General features: G+C 52.0%; 1 protein-coding gene across 2 annotated transcripts in view; it reads left to right on the forward strand.

The window, feature by feature from the left end:
• The window catches only part of EPHA8 (EPH receptor A8), a 55,150-nt gene that overhangs the window by 9,650 nt on the left and 20,061 nt on the right, over positions 1–25,439 (forward strand). For both annotated transcript variants that reach the window (XM_071448752.1, XM_071448751.1), the window contains exons 2-3: positions 2,951–3,015; positions 12,404–13,067. In XM_071448752.1, coding sequence (XP_071304853.1) covers positions 2,951–3,015; positions 12,404–13,067 — 729 coding nt within the window. The remainder of the gene's footprint in view (positions 1–2,950; positions 3,016–12,403; positions 13,068–25,439) is intronic.

The following is a 25,439-nucleotide window of genomic DNA, read 5'->3' on the forward strand; positions in this document are numbered from 1 at the left end:
TATAAATACAATATATACATACATCATATACTGACTTGCACACTTTGACTCCTGCCTAGTCTGTATCTATGAGGCTGCAATGTCCACTACTCATGCACCATTGCACGATGCAACTTTATGCAGCATGAGGGTCTGCCCTATGTGAGGCTCTGTCTGCAGACCCCAGTTGTGCTGGGAAACGACCTGCTCTCTCCTAGGTGCTTACATTTGAATGGGCAATCAGACTTGACAGCTTTTCCACCAGGGCGAGAATTTCCCCTGACACCTCCTGGTGTTTTGGCTCAATACGCCGAGGCAAGGCCAAGGCACAGAATAGGGAAATGACAAAATGGTGCTGAGGAAAACAAAATGGAGCTCACGGTTTGAGACTGATACGTGCAGACAGTCCATAGCATCAAAGAGAATTGCCCAGCTGTAGGAGAGAGGTCTCCCAAACCAGCACTTTTTCTGAAAAAATGTTTGAGCTGAAAGGGGTCCTTTGTGGTGGTCTTGCTCACTCTGCGCCTTCGAAGGCGGGCGCTGAGCATCACCCCCGAGAGGCAGCACGGCCAGGAGCTCACTGCACGGGGCTGAGCAGGCACTGGCCACAGCAGGGGTGGCAGCTTCCCTTGGAGCTGGGCTGTAACCTGGGCTGTAACCAGCTGGGTTTTGGGAGAGTGTTGGTGTCCCCATATAGGAGCATGTCACAGTGCTGCTGGATGGACACTGGTATCCACAGGGGGTGTGCTATTCATGAGTTAACAGGAGCTCTAGGACACACAGTGCCTTTGTGTTTGTGCAGTTTGCTATGTGGGCTTAAAATGCAGGGCTCTGTGCACTTGGCTGAAGTGAGGGAGGAGAAGAAACTTATCCCTCTTCCTGCAAAGGGGAATCTGATGATGGGTGGGATGCAAGCTGACATAGGTTGTCTGGGAACCAAAGCAACTGAAAGGAGAAGACTCCTTCAGGTCATGACAACATCTCTGTGAGACTGGGTGATGACCACATGGTCAGGGTGGTGGGATGGGGTGTAGCAAGCTGGCTCCAGGTCCCACACACTGTTGGCAGACAAGTCTGGGGTACACCCCACTATATGCTCTCAGCATTGTTCCTCATAATGCGATGATCCCGCTGGACCCCAGTTCATGCAGGCTCCTCATCCTGCTTGCAGAGCAGTGGGAGGCAGCCACATCCATTGCTGAGCATCCCAGCGTGGGAAAGAGGGTGCAGAGACCACGGTGGGGGGGGAGAGAGGGTCTGCAAAAGCTGTCTCCTCCCTGCAGCCTGCCTGCTGAGGGTCACCAGGACTGTGGTCCTGCACTGCCAACAGGGAAACTCCCAAGCCTGGGCTCCTGCTGGGTGAATTACCCAGGGAAAATAGGCAGAAAATCTTCAGATTAACAATAACAAATAAAAATGGATTTGAGATCTCTGAGGTAATTACTCTGTGCTGAGGGCAAGGGGCCTCTTTAGCAGTGGGAGCAGTGCTGCGCAGGGAGTGGAGGGGCTTGGCCTGCTGTTGGGCCAATGGAACCACACAAGAAACCCTGGAAATTCTTTCAAATTGTTCTGCTAACATTAATAAATGCCTCAAAAGCTCCTAATCTGCTCTGTCAGGAGCATGACGTCTGGGTGTTTCACAGCCAGCTCACGTCTCTGCTCCTCTCTCCTCCCCTCTCCTTCCCTGCCTGGTAATAGTAAATGAAAGTGGCACCCGTTCCTCAGGCTACAGAGAGCAGCCTCATGCTGAGCCCAGGCTCTGCAGGGACTGGAGCCACTGTCCTGATATGCCCTGTCCCTGCTGTGACAAGCTGGTCCTGGCAACAAGACCACCATCCCTCCTGAGCCCAGGGACCAGCCCAGCCCTGTTGCTGCAGAGGGATGCTGTGACAAGGTGCCTCCAGGTCCAGTTTGGTGCTCCTCAAGGGTGAGGAAAGGCAGCCAGCAAGGATGAAGCTTCCTGCAGCATTGACCTCACTAGGTGGCTTCAGAATAAAGGGAGTGGGGAAAGCTGGAGGCACTGGGGGTCCCTGTGGGAGTCTGGTGCTCTTGGGGAGGTGTTGAGGCATCAGGGTCCTGGTGCCCACTGCACCAAGGGTCAAGGCACCTTGCTGGCAGCCTCCCCCAAGCCTCCATCCCTCTGGGTCTGCACCATGGAGCTGGGACTGGGGCTCCTTCCCCACGTGCTGAGCAACTCGAGCTTATCAGGCAAGGCAAGGCTCTCCTCTGCTTGATGCTGTGGGATCTGAGCGTGGGATCTGCACAGGTTTCCACAGGAAGCTTCTGAGCACATTGGAAGGCATCCTCACCTCTCCTACCATGCAATCTGCTCCCCTCTTCCTGCAGTTTGCCTCTGTCTCCTCTTTAAGTTGGGCTCCTGGTGATGGCAGGGATTTGGAGGGGTTGGCTTTGATGGACTTCTCCAGTGGGGTGTCAGCCAGGACCATGGGGAGTCTCTTTGTGCTGGAGCTGGGCACTGCAGCGTGCAATTACAGCAGCTGCTGGAGTGCAGACTTCAAACCAGTGATGCTGAGAGGGAGCTGAGCCTAAAGGGCTTCCAGAAGAGAAGTGTCCAGCTGAGAAATGATGCTCCAGTTGCATCAGTCTTGGCCCACGGTGGGACTGGTAGACAACCTGATGCTGGGAGTTTGTTTCCACAACCTTCCTTGCTTTGCATTCCCTCCAACCTGCTCTTTGCAGCTTCCTCCCCCCTCAAAGGTCACGCTGCTCTCAGTGCTGGGGCCAGGACTCAACTCTATCCTGAACCACCAGCTCTGGGGAGCATCCCTTATTGCCATCCCCAAACTCCATACCTGCCTCATATCCAGCCAGGCAGTCCCTGAAGAAAGATTGATGGATGGGGGGCATTTTCAAGGAAATGGCAAGTGAAGAGGGCTTCTTCATGGTGGCTCTGTTCCTTAGGGATGGGGACAAAGCTTTCTAACACAGCTTTTGCTCCTGTGTTTTCCAGTGAACTTGCTAGACACGTCAACAATCCTGGGAGACTGGGGCTGGATGACTTATCCCTCACATGGGGTAAGTATGAGGTGACTGTTGGCAGAGGGGGACCCCAGTGGGATGGGTCACCATGGGTCACTGGGGCAGGGGTCAGGGGATGAGTAGGGAATGGACATCTCAGCCCCAAGTCAGTGCTGATGAGGCAAACAGACCATGTCTGTTGGGAAAATGCCAGCCTGATAGACTGGCAGAGGGATACAGCTGTTTTGAAAATGCCATTTAACCCTCCATGTCCCCTGGTAAGGACCAGGCTGTCACCAGGTCCTGAACTCTGAAGGGACTCAAGAGCTGGGACATGCTAAGAAGTGTCTCATTCCTCACTGCACTGGGTGAGCATCAGGGGGAACAGCCCCAAATGACCAGGAAGCCCCAACCACCTGGAATCCAAGGAATTTCTGTGAGCACTGGGAACGAGGGGCAGGGGAGCCTCCCCTGTGGATTGCATCTTACAGGAATGGGAGTGCAGACTCACAGCCCTGTGGCATGTCCAAGAGGGATGGTGGCATGGTGACCCCCACGTGAGCCTGCCATCTCCACCAGCTGGATCCTTTCCACTCTCTCCCTTCACCTGCATTTCCATGCCCAGGTTTTCCTGACACAGTAGCTTTCTGGAAATAGTAAGTTTCAGATGTCAGGGTGACCTGGCTGGAAGGATTTTGCTCATTCATTTAGTGAACAGAAACAATCCCATAAATACCCACAGGACCAACTGCAAGGCACAGTGGGGCTTTCTGCAGGCACAAAACATGCAAAATTGGGGTGCCTACCTGGCTGTTGCTGCTGTGTTGATTTTTCATGTCCATTCTTTTTATCCTCTCTCTGAACTAAATGGTCCTAATCTTTTCAATTCCACCTCCCACAGAAATCTTCCCAGGTCTCTAATAATTTTCATTGATCTGTTGCTTGAGACTTTCAGTCCCCGCACTGCTTGAGCAGGAGTGATCAGAACAGTGAATTCATAAAAATACCAATGATCAGATTTCTATCAGACTTTATCATACATGTAAATATATTAAATTGTTAACTCAAGTCTAATTTTAGCAGTTAGTTGTTGCAATGATGAGTATCCTGGGAATGTAAGAGATTGAGAGGTACAAGGTCAGAGGGGACTGTGGAACTAACATGATGTGATCTCCTGCATAAATACGGGCCTTCAGACCTGTCAATTCATTCAGCTCTCAAAGCAGCCCAGCTTTGAGGAAAAAACATCCTTGGCTGCAAAATTGCTGGTGATGGTAATTCCTCCAGGTCCTGTGGCGATGCTGTTAACGTGCCCCTGTTAAAAGCGATCGCTCTGAGGGTTTGCCTGCCTCTGGTCTGCAGCCAGGGACCTTCCTCTGCCTCTGCCTGGGTGAGGCAGATGCTGTCCTCCTCATGGCTGCCCTTGGCTGTCACTGCTGTCCTGTCACTAATCAGCTGTCATCTCATCCCAGCCCTGCTGCCAGATTGTGGCATCCTGGAGGAGCCTGACACACATTCAGGGCTTCCTCTGCTCTCCTGCAAGGGAGAATGTTTTTGGGATTTTCAGGGAGACAGGGCTGTTTTCCATTGTTCACATCTGTCCTTAACCCCTCCCCAGGCAATTCCTCCCCACAGTCAGACCACCTGCTGCTTGCAGACTGCCCAAGATTATCCTTCTGGGTGTCCCTGTGCCCAGGCCCTTGGTCCCTGTCAGGAGTGCAGGTGGAATCCATTGCATCACTGAGGTGACTTGGGTGAGGATGAATCCACCTGGGCAGGCTGTGCTGGGCAGGTCCTTGCACTCCCAAAGCAGACAAAAGGATTGAGCCTACAGGAGCCTCATTCTCAGCACACCAGGGACTTCCTTGGCCAGCTAAGGTGCAGTATCCTGTACTGGACATTGACAAATCCAGAGCCCCACCCCATTTGGACTGTCAGCTGTGACTGCAAGGTAACCACAGGGGCTGGGGCTGAGTCTCAGGGCTCTCTACAGCAGATGTCCAGCAGTCCTTCACCAGCAGCTCTTGAACACTACTACATCTGAGTTCTCCATCTTATTGGTGATGTTTATTAACAATAAATAATAATATAATGAATAATCTATATAATAAATTAAATAATATATAATAAATTAAAGAGTAAGTAAATTTTAAAAAGAGTAAATAAATATAACAAAGAATAAAACAAAATTATAATACTGGATGCCAAAAAAGTAAAAGAAAACCAAAAAGGCTCACAACATTAAATGCTGTATACCACTCAACATCAGAGCCACCTCTTGGCCATGCTGCTGAGTCCTACAGGACCTTAGTCAGGCGTGGGGTAACTCCACTGTGCACTTACCCTGTGCTTTTGCCAAATTTTGGCCCTATTACCAACAGGATGACCACATACCTGTGTGGAAACTGTCTTGAACACCCTCAACTTTTCATATATTTTTCCAGCTGGATGTTTTAATGGCTCCTCTGAACACTGGTCTGGACCATGGTTCTTCCTCCATGGGCCATTGCATCACTAATCTGGAAAGTACATCTCACTCCTTTCCCTCCCTGCTGGTCCTTCACCTCCAGGCCCTTTCTGAGTAGGAAATTTGCTCTGGGATCTGTTTGCTGTCACCAGGAGCTGCATTAGGGTGCTGGTGTCTCAGGGAGGCTGGGGTAGAATCCTTGCTGGCAGTGCCAATGCTTTGGCTCTGAGCAGATGCCTCTCAAGCAGCCTCCACAGTGCAGTTCAGGTTTAGGTGGGAGAGATCTGGTGTGATCCCTGCACAAAGAAAGGAACTCCCTTTGCTGGTCACCATCTGTGCCCAGTGCTTTGGGTGTCCCTGGGGCTGTCCCTGCCCCTGCCCCGTGCTATAGCTTTGGGCTGGGGTTGTATAGAGGCATTGTACTGTGAAGCCAGATTTTCATGGAGGTCGTTTATTTTTGCTGCCATTTCCTTAATTCAGATACTCTAGCTGAAAGATTGGTGGCAGTGGCCCCCCATTCCTGCTACCTCCCAGCTGTCCTGCCTGGGCCACAGTGCAGGATTTCCCCACAGCCTGTCAGCTCCATCCGTGGGCAGACACAGACAGCATCCTCCTGCCAAGGGTCCAGCACTGCTGGCTGAAGTCATGTTTGTTTTGCTTTACCCACATCTCCATTCCCCCCAGGGCCACCACATGGGTGACAGACAGTAGGAGGTGGGTAGCTCTGCCTGGGTCTTTTCATGGCACTAAGCAGCACAGAGCCTTGGTCCCCAGCCTGAGGAGCTTCTGAAGAGGACTTGTGTCTGCTAGTTCACTGCCTAGTGCCCTATGGCTCGCCCTGTGGCACTGCAGGTCCTGTCACACCTGGGGATCCAGAGGAAAGGCAGCAGCTTCAGAGGCTTCATCCTCTGACTGGGAGATCCCAGAGCTACCTGCACAGCCAAGGCAAAACTGGACGGGTGCCACTTCATCACACCTGTGGGCAAGGTGAACTTGCCTCTCTGGAAGGTTACTTCCCTCTCTGGCTTTGCCAGGGCCAGCAAGAGCAGAGGAGCAGGAGCTGGGAGCAATGGGCACAGTGAGGGTCAGCAGTGCCGTGGGCCCTGGGGAATGTCAGGCCATCAGGGAGCCATGCCTGGCCTGTTTTGACATTTTCTCTTGACAGACAATTAACTGAGGGGTAATTGGCTGTAATTGCTGCTCAGGGGTTTAATTGCATCCCCCCCCTCACCTCCACCCCCCCTGCAGAGACACGTGCAGGAAGCAGAAGGGTCACCGGGAGCATCCCTGTCCCGCAGGCTGCGGTTCCTCTCAATTATAACTTCAAAGGGCTCCCGGGAGCTTTGCAGCTCGCTCCTTTCCCAGAACAATTCCCTTTGCATTGAAAATTAAACTCTTATCAGTGTGGTCAACCCCTTCCCGTGCCATGCCTCCTGTATCCCAGTTCTCCCCAGCAAAACGCCCCAGTGCCCCAGTGCCCTTCTCTCCCTTCTCCTTGCTGGGCACGTGACCTGCTGGATCAGAGGGAGCTGATCGGCCCCTTTGCAAATTGCCTTTCTACTGACTAATTAAAACACTGATGAGATAAGTCAACATATTATTAATAATTATTGTATCGTCTACTTTGATTTACAAAGTCAAACAGGAAATTATTTTGTTCAGACACAGGGCATCTAAGGAGCTTGAATGATGCCTTGCAAAAGGTTATTAGAATGGGAGCACCTTGAGTGCTGGAGGAAGGCCCCCCATGCTGCCCATGACCTCCCCATCCACCCCCACCAGCACCTTCTGTGGTGGCCCCACAGTTTCCCTCTTGCAGCAGGGGCTGGGGTCAGCCCAGAGAGCCGCTGGGCATTGCCACCCAGGCAGCTGCCCCATCATCTGTCACAGAGTCATGGACTGTCCTGAGCTGGAAGGGGCCACAAGGGTCATCAAGTCCAACTCCTGGCCCTGTACAATCCCCAGCAATCCCACCTGGCATGCTCCATGTTGGCTTTGCTGATGGGAATCAGGAAAGAACTTCAGAGGGCTTTGGATCTCCCCATCCCTGCCCCTTTGATCCTCAGAAAGGGATGTATCCTGAAGCCCCTGGGCACAAGGGTGTTCCTCCTTCATCCTACAGTACCCAGAGAGAACACTGTCAGAAAGGCACCAGATCTGCTGAAACCCTCAGCTGAAAGCACAGACATGGCCACAGGATGGTCTCCCAGCAGTATTTGTGCATTAAGAATGGGGATTTCAGCCCTGGGCCTGAGATATTTGCAGAGCTGTCCCTACACACCAGGGGACGTTTTTTACGTGGGTCTGATGCTGCAGCCAACAGCCAGTTCATGGCTGGGATGAGCCTCATCTGTCATGAAGCAGGGTCTCCCTTTGCCCCAAGCTCACTCTGTAAAATCCCATCCCCAGTGTGAGCTGTGCTGTGTCCTTGCTATTCCAGCCCCCTTCAGGTTCATCTCTTCTTCTCAGACCACCAAGAGATATTGGGGCTCTCCCATGTGCCTAGGCCATGTCTCTGCTCTCCTTCACTTTGAGGTCTCTGTTATATTTCTTGGGTTTCTCTTCCAAGCTGGAGCCTCTACCTGGGTCCAGAAGTACCAGCAAGTTACAGCTCAAGCTGTGGTGAAATTAATTTTCTTTGAGAAAAAAAAAAAAGTGTAGGAAAGGAACATTGGAAAATAAAGATTTAGACTGGTAATTGAGATAAAAGCTCATCTCCCAGTGCTTGTTCAGTAAATCCTGGGTTATTGCTAATTCCCCAGATGCTGGTCACTACCAGTAGTTAATCACCTGCAGTGAAGCTCAGGGTAGTTAACTGCCTGAAAAATCCCTCCTTAGGCACAGCAGTGACTGATTTCATGGGGATTATCTCCATTAAGTCCTCCCATCTAATGATTTATAGCTTCAATAACAGCCTTCTCTTTTTTTCCTCTCCCAGTGACAATGGTGTGAGAAGGTGCCATGGCGTGCTGGGAAGGAAAGGGCTGGATGTCTCAGTGGCCACAAAAGCTTTTCTATGCCAGGCAGACCTGGCATCCCTCCTGGAAGCTGTCCCAGGGCTGGGGACACTCGTTCCTTTGCACTCTAAGGATGGAGGGAGGCTGAGCTGCTGCCAGGGGGACACAGTCTCTCCTCTGCTCCTCCTCCTTCTCCTCTGCTGTGCCACACAGGCCCTGGGAGACTTATAAGACCTTACTCAGCTGCCCAGATATCTGGTGTTTGCATCTCTTTCCTTTCATAATCTGACAAATATTTTATAACTGGTGTTGACTTTAATTTAAACTATTAGGCAAACTCCTGAATGCAGATGCAATCACATCCTCCCCAGCGCGTGCGCTCACCACGTTAATTATGATGTCCTCATTTCCATCTCGCTGGGGGATCTTATCACACTGCTGGGGCCCAGCTGATCTTTGGTTCAGAAAACCACCTCAGCCCATGAACTGAGAGCCAGCAGTGCCTGGGGCGTGCAAGCTGCCTGCATTCCTGAACCAGTGGTACCCAGTGTCACAGAGGTCCCCTCCTGCCCACAGAGCCTGGAACTAAGGTGAAACAGAAAAACCCCTCCAGTCATGGGGATTCCTGAAGCAGGTCCTTTCATCTCCCTTCTGGTACCTAAAAGGGCCTACAGGAAGGTTGGAGAGGGACTTCTTGCAAGGTTTAGCAGTGATAGAATAAGGGATAGTGGCTTTAAGCTGAGGGAGGGTATGTTTGGATTGGATATTGGGAAAAAATTCTTCCCTGTGAGGGTGGTCAGGCCCTAGCACAGGGTGCCCAGGCTGCCCCATCCCTGGAAGTGTCCAAGGCCAGGCTGGGCAGGGCTTGGAGCAGCCTGGGATGGTGGAAGGTGTCCCTGCCCATGACAGGGGGTTGGAACAAGATGGTCACTTCCAATCCAAATAATTTCTTGGATTCTGTGATCCCAAAGGCCCTGTAACTCCTGGGACCTGGCAGGGCCTATGGGACCTTGGTTGACCTGTGACACGCTGGGAAGATGAATCTGTGGCATGTAAGCCATGAGCTCAGGTAGCCTGCCTGCCCCATTCTTAGTGCACTTTCCCTGCAGGCCAAGTGTGGCATTTTGGGCTGGTCTCAGACTGGGATCCCAAGGGACCGTGGGACAGAACTGACAGTGCAGCTGCTGTGCAAACAGCACTAAGTTTGGAAGAGTGATGGTGCATATGCAAACTCTCCAAATTCACCTCAGAGGGTGGAGGTGTGGCTGATACTGACTGTTGCTGGTACTTGGAGATGGGCATTTATCTCCTGCTCTGTCAACAGGGAGGATGCTGCCAGCTCTGGGACTGCCACAAGGGGACTGCCATGTGGGGATGTGGCAGTAGTAAGCTCCATCTCCTCTGCCAGATTTAGGAGAGAATGTCTGGAGACCAAAACCAACCAGATGAGCTGGATCCAAAGCATTTTGGTGCTCACAATCACCTCACCTTTCCCTTGCCCGACCCTCGTAGAGAGCTCTGCCCGCCCAGGCAGTGCCGAGGGGAGATGGCTGTGCATTGTGGGGACATCCCTGCTCACCCCCACAGCTCTGCCCTCACACTGTGTGGCTCCTCCCGTGCACAGCTCTGCTTCCCTTCCCCTGGGAAACCCAGCAGGGAAAAGACAGGAAACAGATGTTGTGTTAATTTGTGCTCAATTAATTTCGACAGCAGCTTCCACCCCCTCGGAAGCACCGCAGCAGCCTGAGCACCAGTGGGTGTGGGACTGGGGACTGCTCTGCTCTGCAGCACTGCCAGCGGCTGGCACACACTGCCAGTACCCCTGTGCCCCCCGGCCAAGCAGCAGGGCAGGCTCCTGGGTGTCACAGCACCTTTGACAGGCTTGTCCCTGGGCTTGGGAAGCTGAGGGCTGCTGCCCTCATCCCTCTGGCCAAGCAGACCTGTAGCCTGGCCCCTTTCCATGTTGTCCACCTGAGTACTGGAGTGCAGGGCATGTTCCCAGTGATCCCAGGACAAACCTGGGCATTTCTGGGAATTCAGAACACAATTTTTTTAAATGCATCACAAAACATTTTTCTTCCCTGGGAATGGTTTGATTTTGACCCCCTTTGCCAGCATATTCCCCTTAAAATGAGCTTCCATTGTAGTTTGCACCTGGAGCTGCTGCCTTTTCCAGGTTGCTTTAAGCTCTTTAGGACAGAGAAGCAGAGTTTTCTCCTAAATGCAGGAGAAAACTGGAGATGCTGGAGAAAACTGAAGAGGTACATGACTGGAGTGAGTGTTTTGATCACCCTCACATGAGCAGAAGGCATGATAACGTGTCCCCAGAAGTAGCAGGTCAGGGAGGTCAAACAAGGAAGGACATTCCCATCTGAGAGGGGAGAAGGGAGTGACTGTTTTACAGGTATCGCTGATACCTCTTTCCATATCTCTTATGTTCTGGAGGTGTGCTGCCCTCTCCTAGCCCTCTCCCTGCACTGCTGGCAGCCACCCAGCGAGGCTGGCAGGTGCAGGTCCCAGGGATCTGCATCCTTGTCACCTCCCACATCACCGGGGTGAAGGCTGCAGGCTCACCTCCTTTGAGCAGAGCATCCTTCTCTTGGGACTGCTGGTTTGTGTCTAATGAAACAAAGTCACCACTTGCATAAGAAAACACCATTTTTGCCCTGTCAGAGCAAGCCTAGAGGTTTATTTTAAAGTACTTAAAATGCTGCCTAAAAGATTTGTTTTCCTGCTCTGTGCAGCATGGCTGGGGATTTACCTGGCTCCCCCAGGTAAATCCCTGATTTACCTGGGACAGCTGGGTACACACGGGTGCCGAGATGGGGGGCTGCTCCCTGCCAGCTTCCAGGCAGAGCCAGGACCCCAGGAAGGTGTTGGAGGAGGATGCTGAGGCTGGGGGTAGAAAGGTGGTGATCATTTGGAAGGCAAAGGAGCAGAAGTGCCAGAGCCTTCCCCAGTTTCTGCAGCATTGCATCTGAGGCTGTCCCTTACAGCTGGATTGGGCACGGGGGTGGGACTTCAAAGCCTGTTTCTAAGTTTGGGGAAAAACCAGATGGTTTGAAGTTCTCCTCTGCTCCTCTTTCTCCTCCCTTTCTCTCCTAAGAATTCAGGGGTCCCAGATCCGTCCATGGGGGTATGACTGGAGTACCTGGTTTGAGCAGAAATGTGAGCTAAAGAGGTGGTGAGAAGCCCCCAGTGCAGCAAAAGTCTGTGTGTCCTGGTGAGGCATTTGGTGAGAGTGGAGAGGGAGATGCCAGGCAAGACTGAGCCCCCAGAAGCGTCATGTAGCTCCCAACAGCTAAGTTCTACTTGTTCCTCACCCATGGAGCTCATATCCAAAATATCACTACTTCTTCTCACTTCCTATCACTTAAACCCATTTCGCTCCCTCCCTTGTGTGACGCCCTGTCCCTCCGAACTCATCCAGACCACGTTCCATTGCAATCCTGCTTGCTGCAACCTGCTTTTGCCAGTATCTCTTCCCCAGGTTTGCCCTGCAGCCACAAGTATATGGAATTTTCACCCCTGAGCTGTCAAGCCATGAACATTCTGGTTCCCAGAGCCAGCCCTGATCCAGCCTCTCAGCTGGGTTGGGCACTGTGGGCTCACACTGAGGAGCCACACTGGCACCACCTTGCAGGGAAGAAGAGACCTCTGAGCCCCCATGAGTCCACATTTCTTGCTGACAGTCTTGTGCTCAGTACATGCTTCCCCTTCACCCTCTGGTATCCACCCAGAAACTCCTTCTCCAGATGGAAAGCACCCAGTTTAGTTTGTGCATGGGCAGTGCATGAGCCAGTGGAGATCCAGGTGAGCACAAGGCAGGTGGTTCCTGCTGCTGCTGGAAATGACCACCCAAATTAGGGCAGCTAATGAGTGTTCCTCATTTCCCTTTGCTCTGTGGCAGCAGTGACCTCCCATCCAGACACAGGAGCAGAGATGGCACACATCCCTGCATGCTCCCTGCTCCCCCAGGAGTTGGGAACATCTGGAATGACCCGTTTTCTCTGTCCTGCAGTGGGATTCAATCAATGAAATGGATGAGTTTTTCAGCCCCATCCACACCTACCAGGTCTGTAACGTCATGACCCCCAACCAGAACAACTGGCTCCGGACCAACTGGGTGCAGCGGGACGGGGCGCGGCGGGTGTACGCAGAGATCAAATTCACGCTGAGGGACTGTAACAGCATGCCAGGTGTGCTGGGCACCTGCAAGGAGACCTTCAACCTTTACTACATGGAGTCTGACCGGGACCTGGGCACCAGCACCCGCGAGAGCCAGTTCCTGAAGATCGACACGATCGCAGCAGACGAGAGCTTCACCAACGTGGACCTGGGCGTGCGGCGCCTGAAGCTGAACACGGAGGTGCGGGGCGTGGGGCCGCTGAGCAAGAGGGGCTTCTACCTGGCCTTCCAGGACATCGGGGCCTGCATTGCCATCGTCTCGGTGCGCGTGTACTACAAGAAGTGCCCGGCCACTGTGAGGAACTTGGCGTCCTTCTCCGAGGCTGTGACCGGGGCAGACTCGTCCTCCTTGGTGGAAGTGCGGGGAGAGTGCGTGGGCCATTCCGAGGAGAGGGACACCCCCAAAATGTACTGCAGTGCCGAGGGAGAGTGGCTGGTGCCCATTGGGAAGTGTGTGTGCAGTGCTGGCTATGAAGAGCAGCGGGATTCCTGCATGGGTGAGTGCCTGCAGTGCCTGCAAGGGAAGGGGTGGCTGCAAGGGGCTCTTGCCTCTTTGGGGAAGGGCTGAAGACAGAAGCCTGCTCACAGAAACTGGGACAGCCAGTCTCTGTGGAGGCCCAGGGCTGTCCATGCCTTTGCTGGCTGGCTTGATCCTTCCAAAATATGTGGCTGGTGTGACTGACAAACTCCCTGGGAGTTCCTGTGGCTCTGACAGGTCCTGATGCACAGGGCAGGGCTTTGAGATGGGGACTGGCTGACATCAGGACAGGGGCTGCTCTGGTTCCATCTTTCTGTACCATGGATCACTGGCCCAGAGATCCCAGCTCAGTGCCCCCAGCAGCTCTGACTGGTGCTGAGATCTCTGGTGTGCTCCAGCAAGGCACTACTTGGCCTCTCCAAAACACCCACTGCTGGAATGGGTTTAAAAGGGAGAAAAGCAAAAAGGAAAACACTGAGCTTTCATGGAACAAGGTCATTGCCTCCATCTCTCACCTCCCAGGGCTGCTACAGAGCCCCTCATGCAGGGGTGTGGGGAGCCTTCCCAGGGGCCCTCAGTGCCACTGGGCAGCTTTGAGCTGCCAACTGAACAAACTGTGATAAGGAAGTGGGGTGACCAGCAGCAGCACAGGGATGTGTGCATACAGAGCACGGGCTCCCCGGGAGAGCCCTCCACACAGATTTGTTTGCTCTCTGTTTCTTCATGGGATGTGTTGAGGGGGAGCAGCACAAATATGAGTGCGGGGCCTTTGTTTGAGTTTCATGGTAACGTCAAGTTAGGGAGGCTTGGCTCAAGGTCAGGACGTCCAACACCACACTGGAATGGATCCAGGGGCTGCTGGGACCCACGTTGGCTCCTGCAGGTCTCCAGTTAAAGAGTGGGAAGGATGGGCAGAATAAATGCTTTTATGTCAAACTCCTTCTGTCTGTGACAGTCGATTTGAAAGTTGTCCTGGGATAGATCTAATAACTCAGAAAAGGTCTTCCATCATGTTAAAGAGTGGGTGCAAGATGTATGTGGGGCCAGGTGTGTGCTACTGCAGGAGAGGGCACTGGCATGGGCCTCCTGGTTGGCTGTGCTAGCCCCACCACTACAAGGAGCTGCAAGTTGGCTCAGACAGACAAAACAGCCCTTCCTCTTGTTCCCCTCCAGCAGTCCTGTACGGCACACTCTGCCCCAGGACATCCCCACCCCAAAGGCAGGAGGCTGAGCAAGGCTGTGGCATTGGTGCTGGGCTCTGCCTGCCTCATTTTCATGTGATTCCTTGGACAGGTTTGCTCTCTCCTGGCAGTGAAGCTATGGCAGCGCCCCTTCTCTGCCCTCCTGTCTGTTTCTGGTGGGATTGCTCCTACCACAGGCATGGCACAGGAGGAAGTGTGGTCCAGCATGTGTCCCCAGGTGGCTCCACAGACAGCTCAGACCCAGCAATGCTCTCTGGTAAAACTCTCCAAGCCTTGTGGCATCAGAAACAGACAGAAATGTCACTGGACTTTCTCTGACATCAGTGTTGTCTCACCCTCCTGCCTTCCCTGTACCATTTTTCTGGCTCCAGCACAGTTTGATGACTCAACATCGAATGAACAGGGGCAGCACCTCCTTTCCTGCATCTCCTTTGGTGGGGCAGCAGGACATATATTTACACATGAAGGCAAACAGATGCAAATCTCTGATCTTGTGCCTGATTGGGGCAGAGTTCATTTTTCAGGCTGAAAAGTGCCTTTTGGGGATGATTTATAAGCCCAGCAGATCTGTTGGAGCTGGAAATTAGCCATTTTAATTGTCAGGCGGATAAAAGCAGGATTCCAGTGGCAGTCGCCCCAGCAATTTTTCATTCTTGGTCACAGGGATGAGATGGTATAAATCACTCCTTGTGGCCCTAATAATCTTTCTATAAATATCAGGGAAATTCATTTTTTGCTTGGGGAGAGGAGGTGTGGAGGGGGAGAAATTAGAGAAGATACTTTGCCTCTATGGCAGTGTTTAAAATCTGATTCCAAATTAATTTCCTTCTGCCTTTCACAGCCAGATGCCTTATTTGTCAAAGCTAAAGATATTTGAATAGTGGAGGTTTCTTCCTCTCCTCTTTAACATTCATTTTCCTAAGGGCCTGCCAGAGTGATGGAAGACAGTTCAGGAAACCAGACCATAGCCAGGGCTGTTCCCAGCCCTTCAGAGGAGAAGTAAGGCAGTGCCACAGACCTGGGGAGGAAGGGGTGAGGTGGGACATGGTGAAAGATGTATAGGAACATTAGGAACTTCTTTGCCTTTCATCCCCATTACAGAGTTGTAGAATCCCAGACTGGTTTGGGTTGAAAGGGATCTTAAAGCTTATCCTATTCCACCATCTGCCATGGGCAGGGACATCTTCCACTTGACCAGGTTGCTCCAAGCCCTGTCCAGCCTGGCCTTGCAGGGATGGGGCTTTGCTGTCATCTATAATGTTGGATCCTTCACTGCCCTTTTTTGGGGCAGGGGGATGGTGGCTGAGGTCTCTGACTCCTGCACTCATCCCAGCAGGATCCACATTTTGCCTTGCTTTGATGTCCTGCTGTTTGCAATAAGGATGTGAAGGGCAGTTTCCACGGGATTGAGGGGGCCAGATCTCAGCCCAGGGTCACTGGGATCAGGATTGTCTGAGGATGCCAGCTGGCTTGGCATTGAGTGTGTCACAACCCCCACACACCACACATTTGTCCCTAAATCTGTGCCTAATGCCTTGGCCAGATTCCTCTCCAGAGAACCCCCTTCTCTAGCTGGGACTGGGCACATGTGCTACAGTACCTTACTGGACAGATACGGGATTTGAGCTGGAATTCCTACATCTGTTGATGACATCCTGGGGTCTGCCAGCTCCTAACATTCCCAACATTTAGCCCCACAGTATCTTGTGCCACAGCCACCGCAAGGATAAAACTCCTCCTGGCACAGCACGGCCCACTTGTTTTTCCCTCTGTTTTCAAGGTTCTGAAGGACTTTTCTTCCCTCACCCCCTAACCCACAGCCTCAGACTGCTCTTTGCTCCTTGAAATGCAACAGTCCACACACAACACATTAACATCTCTTACACACTGCAAATAGCAACTGCTCTGCCTAAACAGCAGAATAAGCAAGAGCAGGAGGGAAAGGGATCTGTCCCAGCAATTTAACAGATAAGGAGACAATCAGCATAATTCACCTTATTGATATGCAACTGCTGTGCAGGACACATAGATACCCATTTCAATAAAGTCAGTGCAATTAGAGGGATGGGAAAGGGGAGCCTGGTTGTGCTTCTGTGGGCAAGGAAGGGCACATAATCCACTTCCCCAAAGGCTGAGAGCTGGAGCATTGGTACCCTGTCCTGTGTGTGGATGGATGGAGAGGTGGACATGGAGGGTCAGACAGGTGGGGGCAATGGCTCTTCAACGACATCCCTCCTACCCTCTTTGGGGAGGGCTGTCAGGCTCCTGAGCCACCAAGACCTTGGGTTTTGGTGGTGGTCCTTGGTGGATATACCTTGGTCCTTGGACCATGTAAATCCATGGTCCTTGCATGAGGGTCCCCTTTTTGAGCCAAGTCCTGATTATTTCTTGGGCTGCGTCTCTCACCAGGTATCAGTGAGCAAAACTTCAAGTTGGGCTAAAATCTGTTCAGCTGCTCACAGGTTGTACATGCAGAGGGAGTTTGTTTGCAGCATCAGCAGCAGTGCCATGGCTACAGATCATGGTGCTGCTCTCTGGGAGTTGACACAAACCCATCCAGCATCCAGCCATGGGGGACCCCCAGGAGCACAGAATCTCCCAGGAAGGGTTTTTGTTAATAATCAAGTGGAAAAGAGGGCAGGCCCTCTTTCCTGTTGTCAGAGTGGGTGGATGAGCCTTTGGCAGAAATGCCACTCTCAAAGAGCTTCTTTGTTGAATATCCAGGGCTTTCAGGAGCTGTTCAGACATTTCTGTCTGAAGTTTGGAAACAGGCATCTTATCCTCTGGGTGTTCTGGTTGCTCTGGCTGCTTTCCCTCTGTTCTTGGGACCTTCTGTTTGGCTGTTCCCTTTAGATGGAAAATGGTGATGAGGGAGCAGGAACTGAGCAATTCCTAATTCCTGCTCCAGCAGCCCATTTGTACATGAGGATGGGCGTTTGTAGCCTGAGTGAGAACAGCCACCAAACACAGGTCTGATGTGTGTGGCTGAACAAGGATCTGGCCCTGGGTTAGATTTTACCCAGCTCTGCTTCAGCACAAAAATGGCCTTTTTCCTCTGGGCAAAGGAGGGGGACACTGCCACTGCTGGGACCCTTTCCCCTCCAGCCCCCAAAATGAAGGAGAGGTGGGAACAGACCAAGGACTGCTGAGCTCTCTCGTGCCTCCTGTGGTACACAGCTGGTGGAAATGGATCTGGAGAGTCTGGTTAGCAATCTGGAAGCCAGTTAATTTTTTCCAGTTGGTGGGATTCATGCTGATGAACCAATCAGCAGATTTAATGTACCTTAAAACTTCCTTGTGGGCAACTTTAATCGAGCAATTAAAGCACCACAGCATTGCTAATTAAGAGGAGAAAATACCCAGCTTGGTAATTATGTGCTTGTGAATACAGCTTTGTATCCATGGACATTTATGAAGGAAGTCCCACAGCTGGTGGGGCAAGGGGGGAGCAGAGCTGTGTGAAAGGAGGGGAAACCCTATCCAGCTGCACCCCATGTTCTGTGCTGGGGGCAAAGCCTGGAACAGGGGCAGAGAAAGCCCTGGAAACACCTGAGGAGAAACATGCCAGGAGAAGGCACTGGATGGGGATTGGAGCAGCCTGGTCTACTGGAAGGTGTCCCAGCCATAGGTGGAATGAAATGGGCTTTAAGGTCCCTTCCAATCCAAACCATTTGGTGATTCCATGATTCTATGAGAATATCCTGTTATGGCAGCTCCAAGCAAATATCTTGGAAGATGTTTCAGTTTTCATGGAGTGGATTTCAAGAGGAATTTCTGTGCAAGTCCCAGCACACACGTGGTAGGCCCAAGCCACAGCCTTACCTGCCTGCAGCATCCTCTGCCTGCTGTCTGGTACCAGGCTGTACCTGGTACCCAGAGCTGGTGGCACCAATGCCCCAGGTGTCCCACACAGAGGGGCTCTGCCATGAGTGTACCAAGACAAAGCTTCCAATGCAAGGAGCAGAAACAGTTCCAAAGTGGTGCTGTGGGAGTTATGCAAAAGTCCTTTCTGTGATGCCAGGCAACAGAATCAAAAAAAGTTGGTGACTTATAAGATTTTCATTGTGGTTTGCAAGGCCATCAGCTGCTCTGTAAAATACAGGGAATACTTGCTGGTGAGATCATGTCACCTCCTGGTTATCCCAAAGCTCTGCATCCTCCCAAGAAAGAAAGAAAGAAGCCAGTTTGTCTTCCAAGATGCATAAGCTGTGACTATCTAGGAGCACAGAATCATAGAAAGGTTTGGGTTGGAAGGAACCTTAAAGCTCATCTCCTTCCAAGCCCCTGCCATTGGCAGGGACACCTTCCACTGTCCCAGGCTGCTCCAAGCCGTGTCGAGCCTGGCCTGGGACACTTCCAGGGATGGGGCAGCCACAGCTGCTCTGGGCACCCTGTGCCAGGGCCTGCCCACCCACACAGGGAAGAATTTCTCCCAATATACCATCTAAACCTGCTCTCTTTCTTTTTTTCATTAGGAAAGACTTTTTCCTGTAGAGGCTTATCCAGCCTTGGGGTGGGACCCTTGGATTCACACTTGTCTCATACCAGGATCTCCAGCTCACTGTCACAGACCTGGCTTCAGGCTTGGAGCCCAGGGGTGCTGGGCTCTGTGTGTGTAGCTAATTCAGCCCAGTGAGATCACTGGAGAAGGCAGGAAGCAGGACAGAGTGATCCCAGGATCTCCAGCATCACTCCCACCTCTAAAATGCAGTGGCTAATTGCATTTGCTTGGAAAACAAAACAAAGCAGAACCCCAGCACCTGAACCCATTCACTTATTTTTCTGCTAAGGAACAAACAAAAAGGATGGAGCTGCCTGCAGAGCACCACTGTATCTCACCAACACAACAATATAGGGTTTGTCCTTGGCTGAATATTTTGTGTGCCACTTTTCCTCTGAGTTTTCTGTGTTTCAGTGCTGACAGAAATGAAGGGTGAGAATGATAGTGAGCTGGAGTTCAGGGTAGTGATGGGGATTAATCAAATTTTATTTGTGCTTAGCAGGTCTCTGTGTCCCTCTGAGAAGTGGTGAGGAGCAGCTGGGCTATGATGGATGAGGACATTCAGCAGTTTGGGAATGTGGGTTTTTTTCAGGGGATTTTTATTTTGAACTCTTCCATAAAACTTGGCTGCCTTTGGGTGGTGAACACAGGCTGTTCCTCTGGATTTCCAGTGTGCACGTGCCTGGGAAGCTGTTGTTGGGGAGTCAGGACACAGAGCACAAGAAAGACCTGGAATTTTGCACCAGTCCTTACACTGGGGATAGTGTAGCACAGTACGGGGCAAGGACCTCAAATTCCCCACCGGCACATTCAGAGGTTTGGTGAGATGGCCTTGCATGGAGCAGATTCTCCTCCTCCCACAGAGCAGGAGGGCCCTGCCAGAAACTTGTTCTGCCCTTGGCAGGAGCTCCAGATGCCGCTTATGACACTGTTTATGTCAGGGCTTCTTCCCCTTCTGAAAACTGCTGCTGCTGCTGCCACTTCTGCAGGAAGGAGAAAGATCCAAAGGCTGGTGGAGCTCAGCAGAGGGGGCCAAGGGCTGTGCTGGCCCTGGCATGTCTGGGCACCCTCATTTTACAGCTGAGCCCCTCTGCACATCCACAGCCATATGGATGTGCTGAGAGGGCTCACATGCCCCCCCAAACTGCACTCCAGCTCCTGCCAGGGATGGGATGAAGCTCTTGGTGTCCTGTGTGTCCTTTCCTCTTTCATGCCTTGCAATGGACACAGAGTTACCTCCAGCACTGTCACCCTTCAGGCGTGACACCCCTTCCTCTAGACTGCGTTTTCTGGGTTTGCTTCTGGTCTGGTGAAATCTGTGGGGTTTTTTCAGAAGCTTTGGATACTTCTGTCTAAAACTCTTTGACAAGACTGAGTTTGGGAAACAGCTTTTTTCTAATTCTGGCACTAGGCTGCCTGTTTCCATCCTACTCCAGCAAGCTGTAGCCTTTCCCTGGGTAAGCTTTATAAAAAAGCCTTTGCTCTGAGCATGTCAGGGTGTCTCACCTACACAAGTCTTCACAGCCCCACCTCCACTCCCACAGAGGGATGTCTGCACCAGGCAGCAGAGCAGCACTCATAGCAAACTGGGACTTGGGTGTTTCCTGCTTTTATTTTTCATTTTTTTTAAGATGTAGGAAAGAGAAGAGTGTCAGGTATGTGTCCAACAGTACTAAAATCAGGCTGAATGGGGATGTGAGCAATCTGGTCTAGTGGAAGGTGGCAGGGCAGGGGAGCTGGATGATTTTTGAGGTTCCTTCCAAACCAAACCGCTCTGGGATTCTGGAATTCTATGCTAGAGGTGTGGTTCTAAGTGATTCTGACTCTAAGACCTGCTGATTTTTCTATGGCAGCATCATGCAGATTTCCAGTTTGGGATGCAGCCAGTCTGTGCACCTGCAGTTCTAGTTTTCCCAGCACTACAAGTGGAATTACTCCACTTGGAAGGCCAGGACCCTCCTAAATACAACTTGTTCTGGTGGCAGTGAAATCTGGGTATCACCAAGAAGGATGCAGGGTGTCCTTTGCTGTGTGTGCCATTTGCTGGGAGCCCCAAGCACAGGGTCCTTCTGGCTTTGCAAAGCTTTCATAGGTAAAAAATTCCTCTTGTTTCCCCCTCTGAAAGACTCAGGGGTACAATGGGGTGTGAAGTGGGTTAATTGTGGGAAGAAGGGCCAAGAAGTGGGGAAGTGATATGAGGTGGAGTCTGGGGCAATAGGAGACAAGTTCAGGGGTGTGTAGTGGTGAGATGGGTTGTATTGGTGATGGGAAGATCTGTGAACTGTGCAAAGGGTCTGCAAGGTGGTAGTGGGGCTGTGGACAGGCTAATGTGGTACCCAGGGACCAGAGATGACCAGGGCTGAGGCAGAGTGGAGACAAGCAGCACAAGGAGGGTATGTGAGCACCAGCATGACCTCTGGACCAGGAGATGACTTGAGAGCACCAGCCCAGCCAGGCCCCCAAACTCCCTCCAGGCCACAGAGCCTGGGCTGACCTGGGATTGCAGGGAAAGGGGAGCACAGCCCTGCTAAAACAGAAGATTTTGGGCAATGAGGCAAATGTGTCATTTTAAGACATGACTGAGAATAACTGGCTTCTGTTTCAGTGTCTGTGTCATATGGGAGCTGAGATTTGAGGCATCATGCTGAAACTGGGTTGAAAGGAGGCTGGGATTTTCTGTGCTGGCTTGTGCAGCCTGGGGGGCTCTGGGACTGGTGCCTGTCTCTGGCTGTCACAGTGGCTGTGATACCTTTATTTCCATCTCTATCTCTTCCCAGCATGGCCAAAGGGAGATACATGGCTGCTCTTCTGCTGCTTGCAGATGCCCAGATCTGTTGAAGGGTCAGGAAGGGTGGCACCAGTGTCACAGAGCTGCCCCATGTCACCCTCAGCCATGCCTTCACCCTGCCCAGACCTCCTGGGCAAAGGACAGAGCCAGGAGAGACTGACATGAGGGCAGTGCTGGCATTTGCAGCCCTGCTGGAGCAGCCCTTGGTGGTCCCACCAGGGCCACCTGCAGAGCCCTGCTTCCAGGCAGCACTTGAGAGGGAGAGGAGCAGCTCATTCCCTGCTAGCGGATCCTTGACAGGTCCATCCATCATCTCCTGAGCTCTGCCAGCTTATTAGCAGATGTTGTCCTGTCCCCAGAGGATGGAGGGGGAGTGAAACAAATGGACCGAACTCCAGATGGCTGGCAGGGCCCTCCACGTTCACTGTTCCTGAGACAAACCTGCTGCTGCAGGGTCCTTTGGGCAGGTGACACGTGACAGTGGGGCTGGTGGGCTGGGAAAACAGGCAAGGTGTGCAGTGCAGGGTGGGGGGATCAGTGCAAGCCCCACGGGATAGACCCAGACAGGTCTGGAGTGATCACAGGGGATTCATCTGTGCAATACAGGGCTAGAGATGTGCTCTGCCCAGCACAGGTTCAACACTGGGGTTTGTAGGCTCTGCTGGTGACACCAGGATCACCCGGGTGCCTGGGCTGCAGGAAGAATGCAGGTGTACAAGTCTTGGGCTGAGTGGCAGGTGAAGGGCTGCTCCTGTCCCACCGTGCATGTGAGATCAAACTGCAGGGATGGGCAGCTGGGGCTGGCACTGGGACATTGCAGCACTTCTGGTGGCTCACAAAGAGGCAGGACCTGAGATCCTCAGATTCAGAGCAAAGGAGTCTATCACATAAAATAATAGGAGTAAAAGAAACCCTTGCCTTCCCCAGGGCTCCAGGGAGGGCACTTCTGGCAGGTGGCCATAGTTGACTGCCGTGAAAACAGCAGAACAACCACTCCGCACCTCTCTGCTGGATGGCTGCAGACTTGGGAGGCTTCTGTGTGTGTCACAACCACGGCTGTGGAGCCCAGTGTGTTTTAGACCTGGTGCATTTGATTGAATTTTTCCTACTGGTCACGGCTCTGCTGTTTGCTCTTCCCAGAGCTAACCTGAGAAGTCCTGGCCTTTCACATGTCACTGTCATGGCATGAGAGAGCTCAGTCCAGAGCAGGACATGCCTGGCATCCTGTACTGAAGGTGTCTCATACTATGTGCAGGTTGGAGCTGGTGCCCTCTCCCCTGAAGGCTTTGCACATGTCCTGCTTCCCTCAAAAGTGGGCACTGAGACACTTAGAGGTGCATGACCCCCTGAGCAGTGCCTGTCCCAGCACCAGGTGCTCCCCAGCCCTCCCTGCGTGCTCATGCTGTCCATGTGCTGGGAGCTGGCTCCTGATGGCTCTGCCCTGGTGCACAAATTCACCTGTAATTTGTCATTTAGTATAATTTTCCCCTTGAGTGCATCTAAAATAATTGTGACTCATTGCTACAGGTAATTAATGGGTTTTTTACAGCATTAAATGCTAAGTGATTACAATTGCTCCGTGCAAATCTGCTGTGCTTTGTGTTCCCATCCTTCCTGCTGCCTGTCTTTTCCTACCTGAGGTAGCACTGATTTCTCTGCCCTTAATTAAATAGCAGTGGAGGGAAGCACTCCAGTGCCTCTGGAGCCACAAGTGGCTGGTTGCTGCATGGGTAGAGATGATGGTTTGCAGGTCCAAGGGACATTCACACAAGTTAAAGGCAGCAGTTCCTGTCCTGCACCTGCCCAGCACCGACTGGGGCTGTCCCATTGCTCAGCTCCCATCCGTGCTCATGCAGTGTCTTCATCCTTTCCCACACAGGAAAACGGGGAAATTTTCTTTTTTATGTTTTATTTTGGGAATTTGGTTTGGTTTTTTCCCACCAGCTGGCTGCCCCCCAGATTTGTCCCCACATGAGAACAGGGTGTATCTGCGCTCACATGATGCAGACTGGAGGGTGCTGCATCAGGGGGCACTTGGCAAGGGCAGAGACCCTGAATTTCTTGGTATCCTCAGGACCAGTCAGCACCAGAGCCTGCCAAATGTCTCGGGCTGTCCTTGGGAGGACAGGAAATCCCCTGAAAATCTGCATCCCCCGTGTTGTCTCCTCTCCTGATGCCCTTGAGGAGGTGAAAGGTGCCAGAAGAGCTGAGGAACAAAACCAGCCCCAAGCTGCTGCAATTTCACATCTGCCTTCCCTTGCATCTCCAATTTTGGGCATTTCTACTCCTTGCCCTGATGCCCTTTGGGGAGTGCAGAAGCAGAAATTTAGGAACAAAGTCTGGAACTGCTGGTCTTTGCTGAACCAAGGTGTGACACCAGCCTGTGCCACCACCTCTGGCACATCCAGCACATGTGCATCCTGCCAGTGGTATCACTGCTGCTGTTAACAGAGCATTTGGTGTAAAAGTGCCACAGAAACTGGTGACAGCGCCCAGAGAGGGACCAGCAAGTGCTCCCCACACCAGGGATACATGACTGGAGCACTGCCTTCAGCTGCCATTACTAGAGTGGCTCAGTTATAAAAAGGCCCTTGTGTCACTGTACAGTGTGTGAGAGGTGGAATATGCTGGTAGCATCAGTCCAGGGAGATCTGTGGCAAGGAAAGGAGTGTTATTAATAAGAAAACAAATCAGCACCTTGAAACAGAACAAACAGCATGGAGGGACACAGCCCACTGAGGATGCTGGATCACAAAAAACCCTTTTACATGCCTGAAAGCAAAGATTGAGGCTGTACGCAAATTTGGCCACTGGAGGTAAAGATGAGAAAATGAAGGTATTACTACCTCAGTGGGAAAAAACAGAGATGAGTCAGAGTCAGGAATAATCCTTGAATCACTAGAACTGGTCCTAAAAGTACCTCATGAGCACAGGGACCCAGACAGAGCCTGCTTTCCCTTATTTGGAATCTAAGTCTGCAGGAGAGGGCAGATCCTTCCACCCCCAGACAGATACCTGACATGCCACATGTCCCTCTTGAAGAAATCGATTTTTAACGAGAGACAAGCTGTTTGTTTGTGTGACAAATGATCTACCTGAGGGGCTGCTGGGAGAAGGGGTAGGATGAAGCAGAGCAATGGGTGTGAGATGAGCTCCTGTATCAGGAGGAGGCAGAGGAACTGCAGGCAGGTAGTATTGTCAGAAAAAAACTTTTTTCCAAGGCTGTCTCATTTGGCCTGAATTTCCCTCTGCCTCCAGAGGGAGGGCAGCAGGCGTGCAGTGCCTTTTTGCTGTACTATGCAACCAGAGAGGCTCTTTCCCTATCCTTTTGTGTAAGAAAACTTATTGCTCTGTGTGGCAGCACCCCAGGGTCTTACAGAGGGACATGTACCATGTTCCAGATGTGGAAAATTTAATTTCTGAAACTTCCCACATAGATGCTTTTGGGAACCTGGGCATAGCCAGTGTTTGTGGCAATCACCATGAAGTGAGGATTGTGTTGTAAATTTGCCCCATAAATGGTATTTTGGAATAGTTGCCAATAGATTTCCAGTGCTTGCACGGTTTGATCCTTGCAATGCTCTCTGTCCTGAGGGCAGACAGTGCTGGACAGCAGGCACAGGGGCAAGAATACCTGGAGCTTTGCAGGCAGCTCCTGAACAGCAGAGGCACCCAAGTTTGTTTGTGAAGCAGTGGGGAACGGGTGTCAGGATGGCAGTAAGTGCAGCTGGGGGAACAGAAGCTTCCACAGAGCCCAGTTTCCAGACAAGCAGCTGGAGGGGACTCGCCCAGGTGCAGGGGAGAAAGGCTGGTTTGCTGTGCACTACATGAGAGCAGAGCTGAGCTTTGTGCTGGTGGGATCTGCTGAGCTGTGGGATGATCCTCATCCAGGCACATCCC

Source organism: Agelaius tricolor, unplaced genomic scaffold, assembly GCF_023055355.1.
Source record: "Agelaius tricolor isolate 1412-34295 unplaced genomic scaffold, bAgeTri1.0.p SCAF_28, whole genome shotgun sequence".
Lineage (NCBI taxonomy): Eukaryota > Metazoa > Chordata > Aves > Passeriformes > Icteridae > Agelaius > Agelaius tricolor.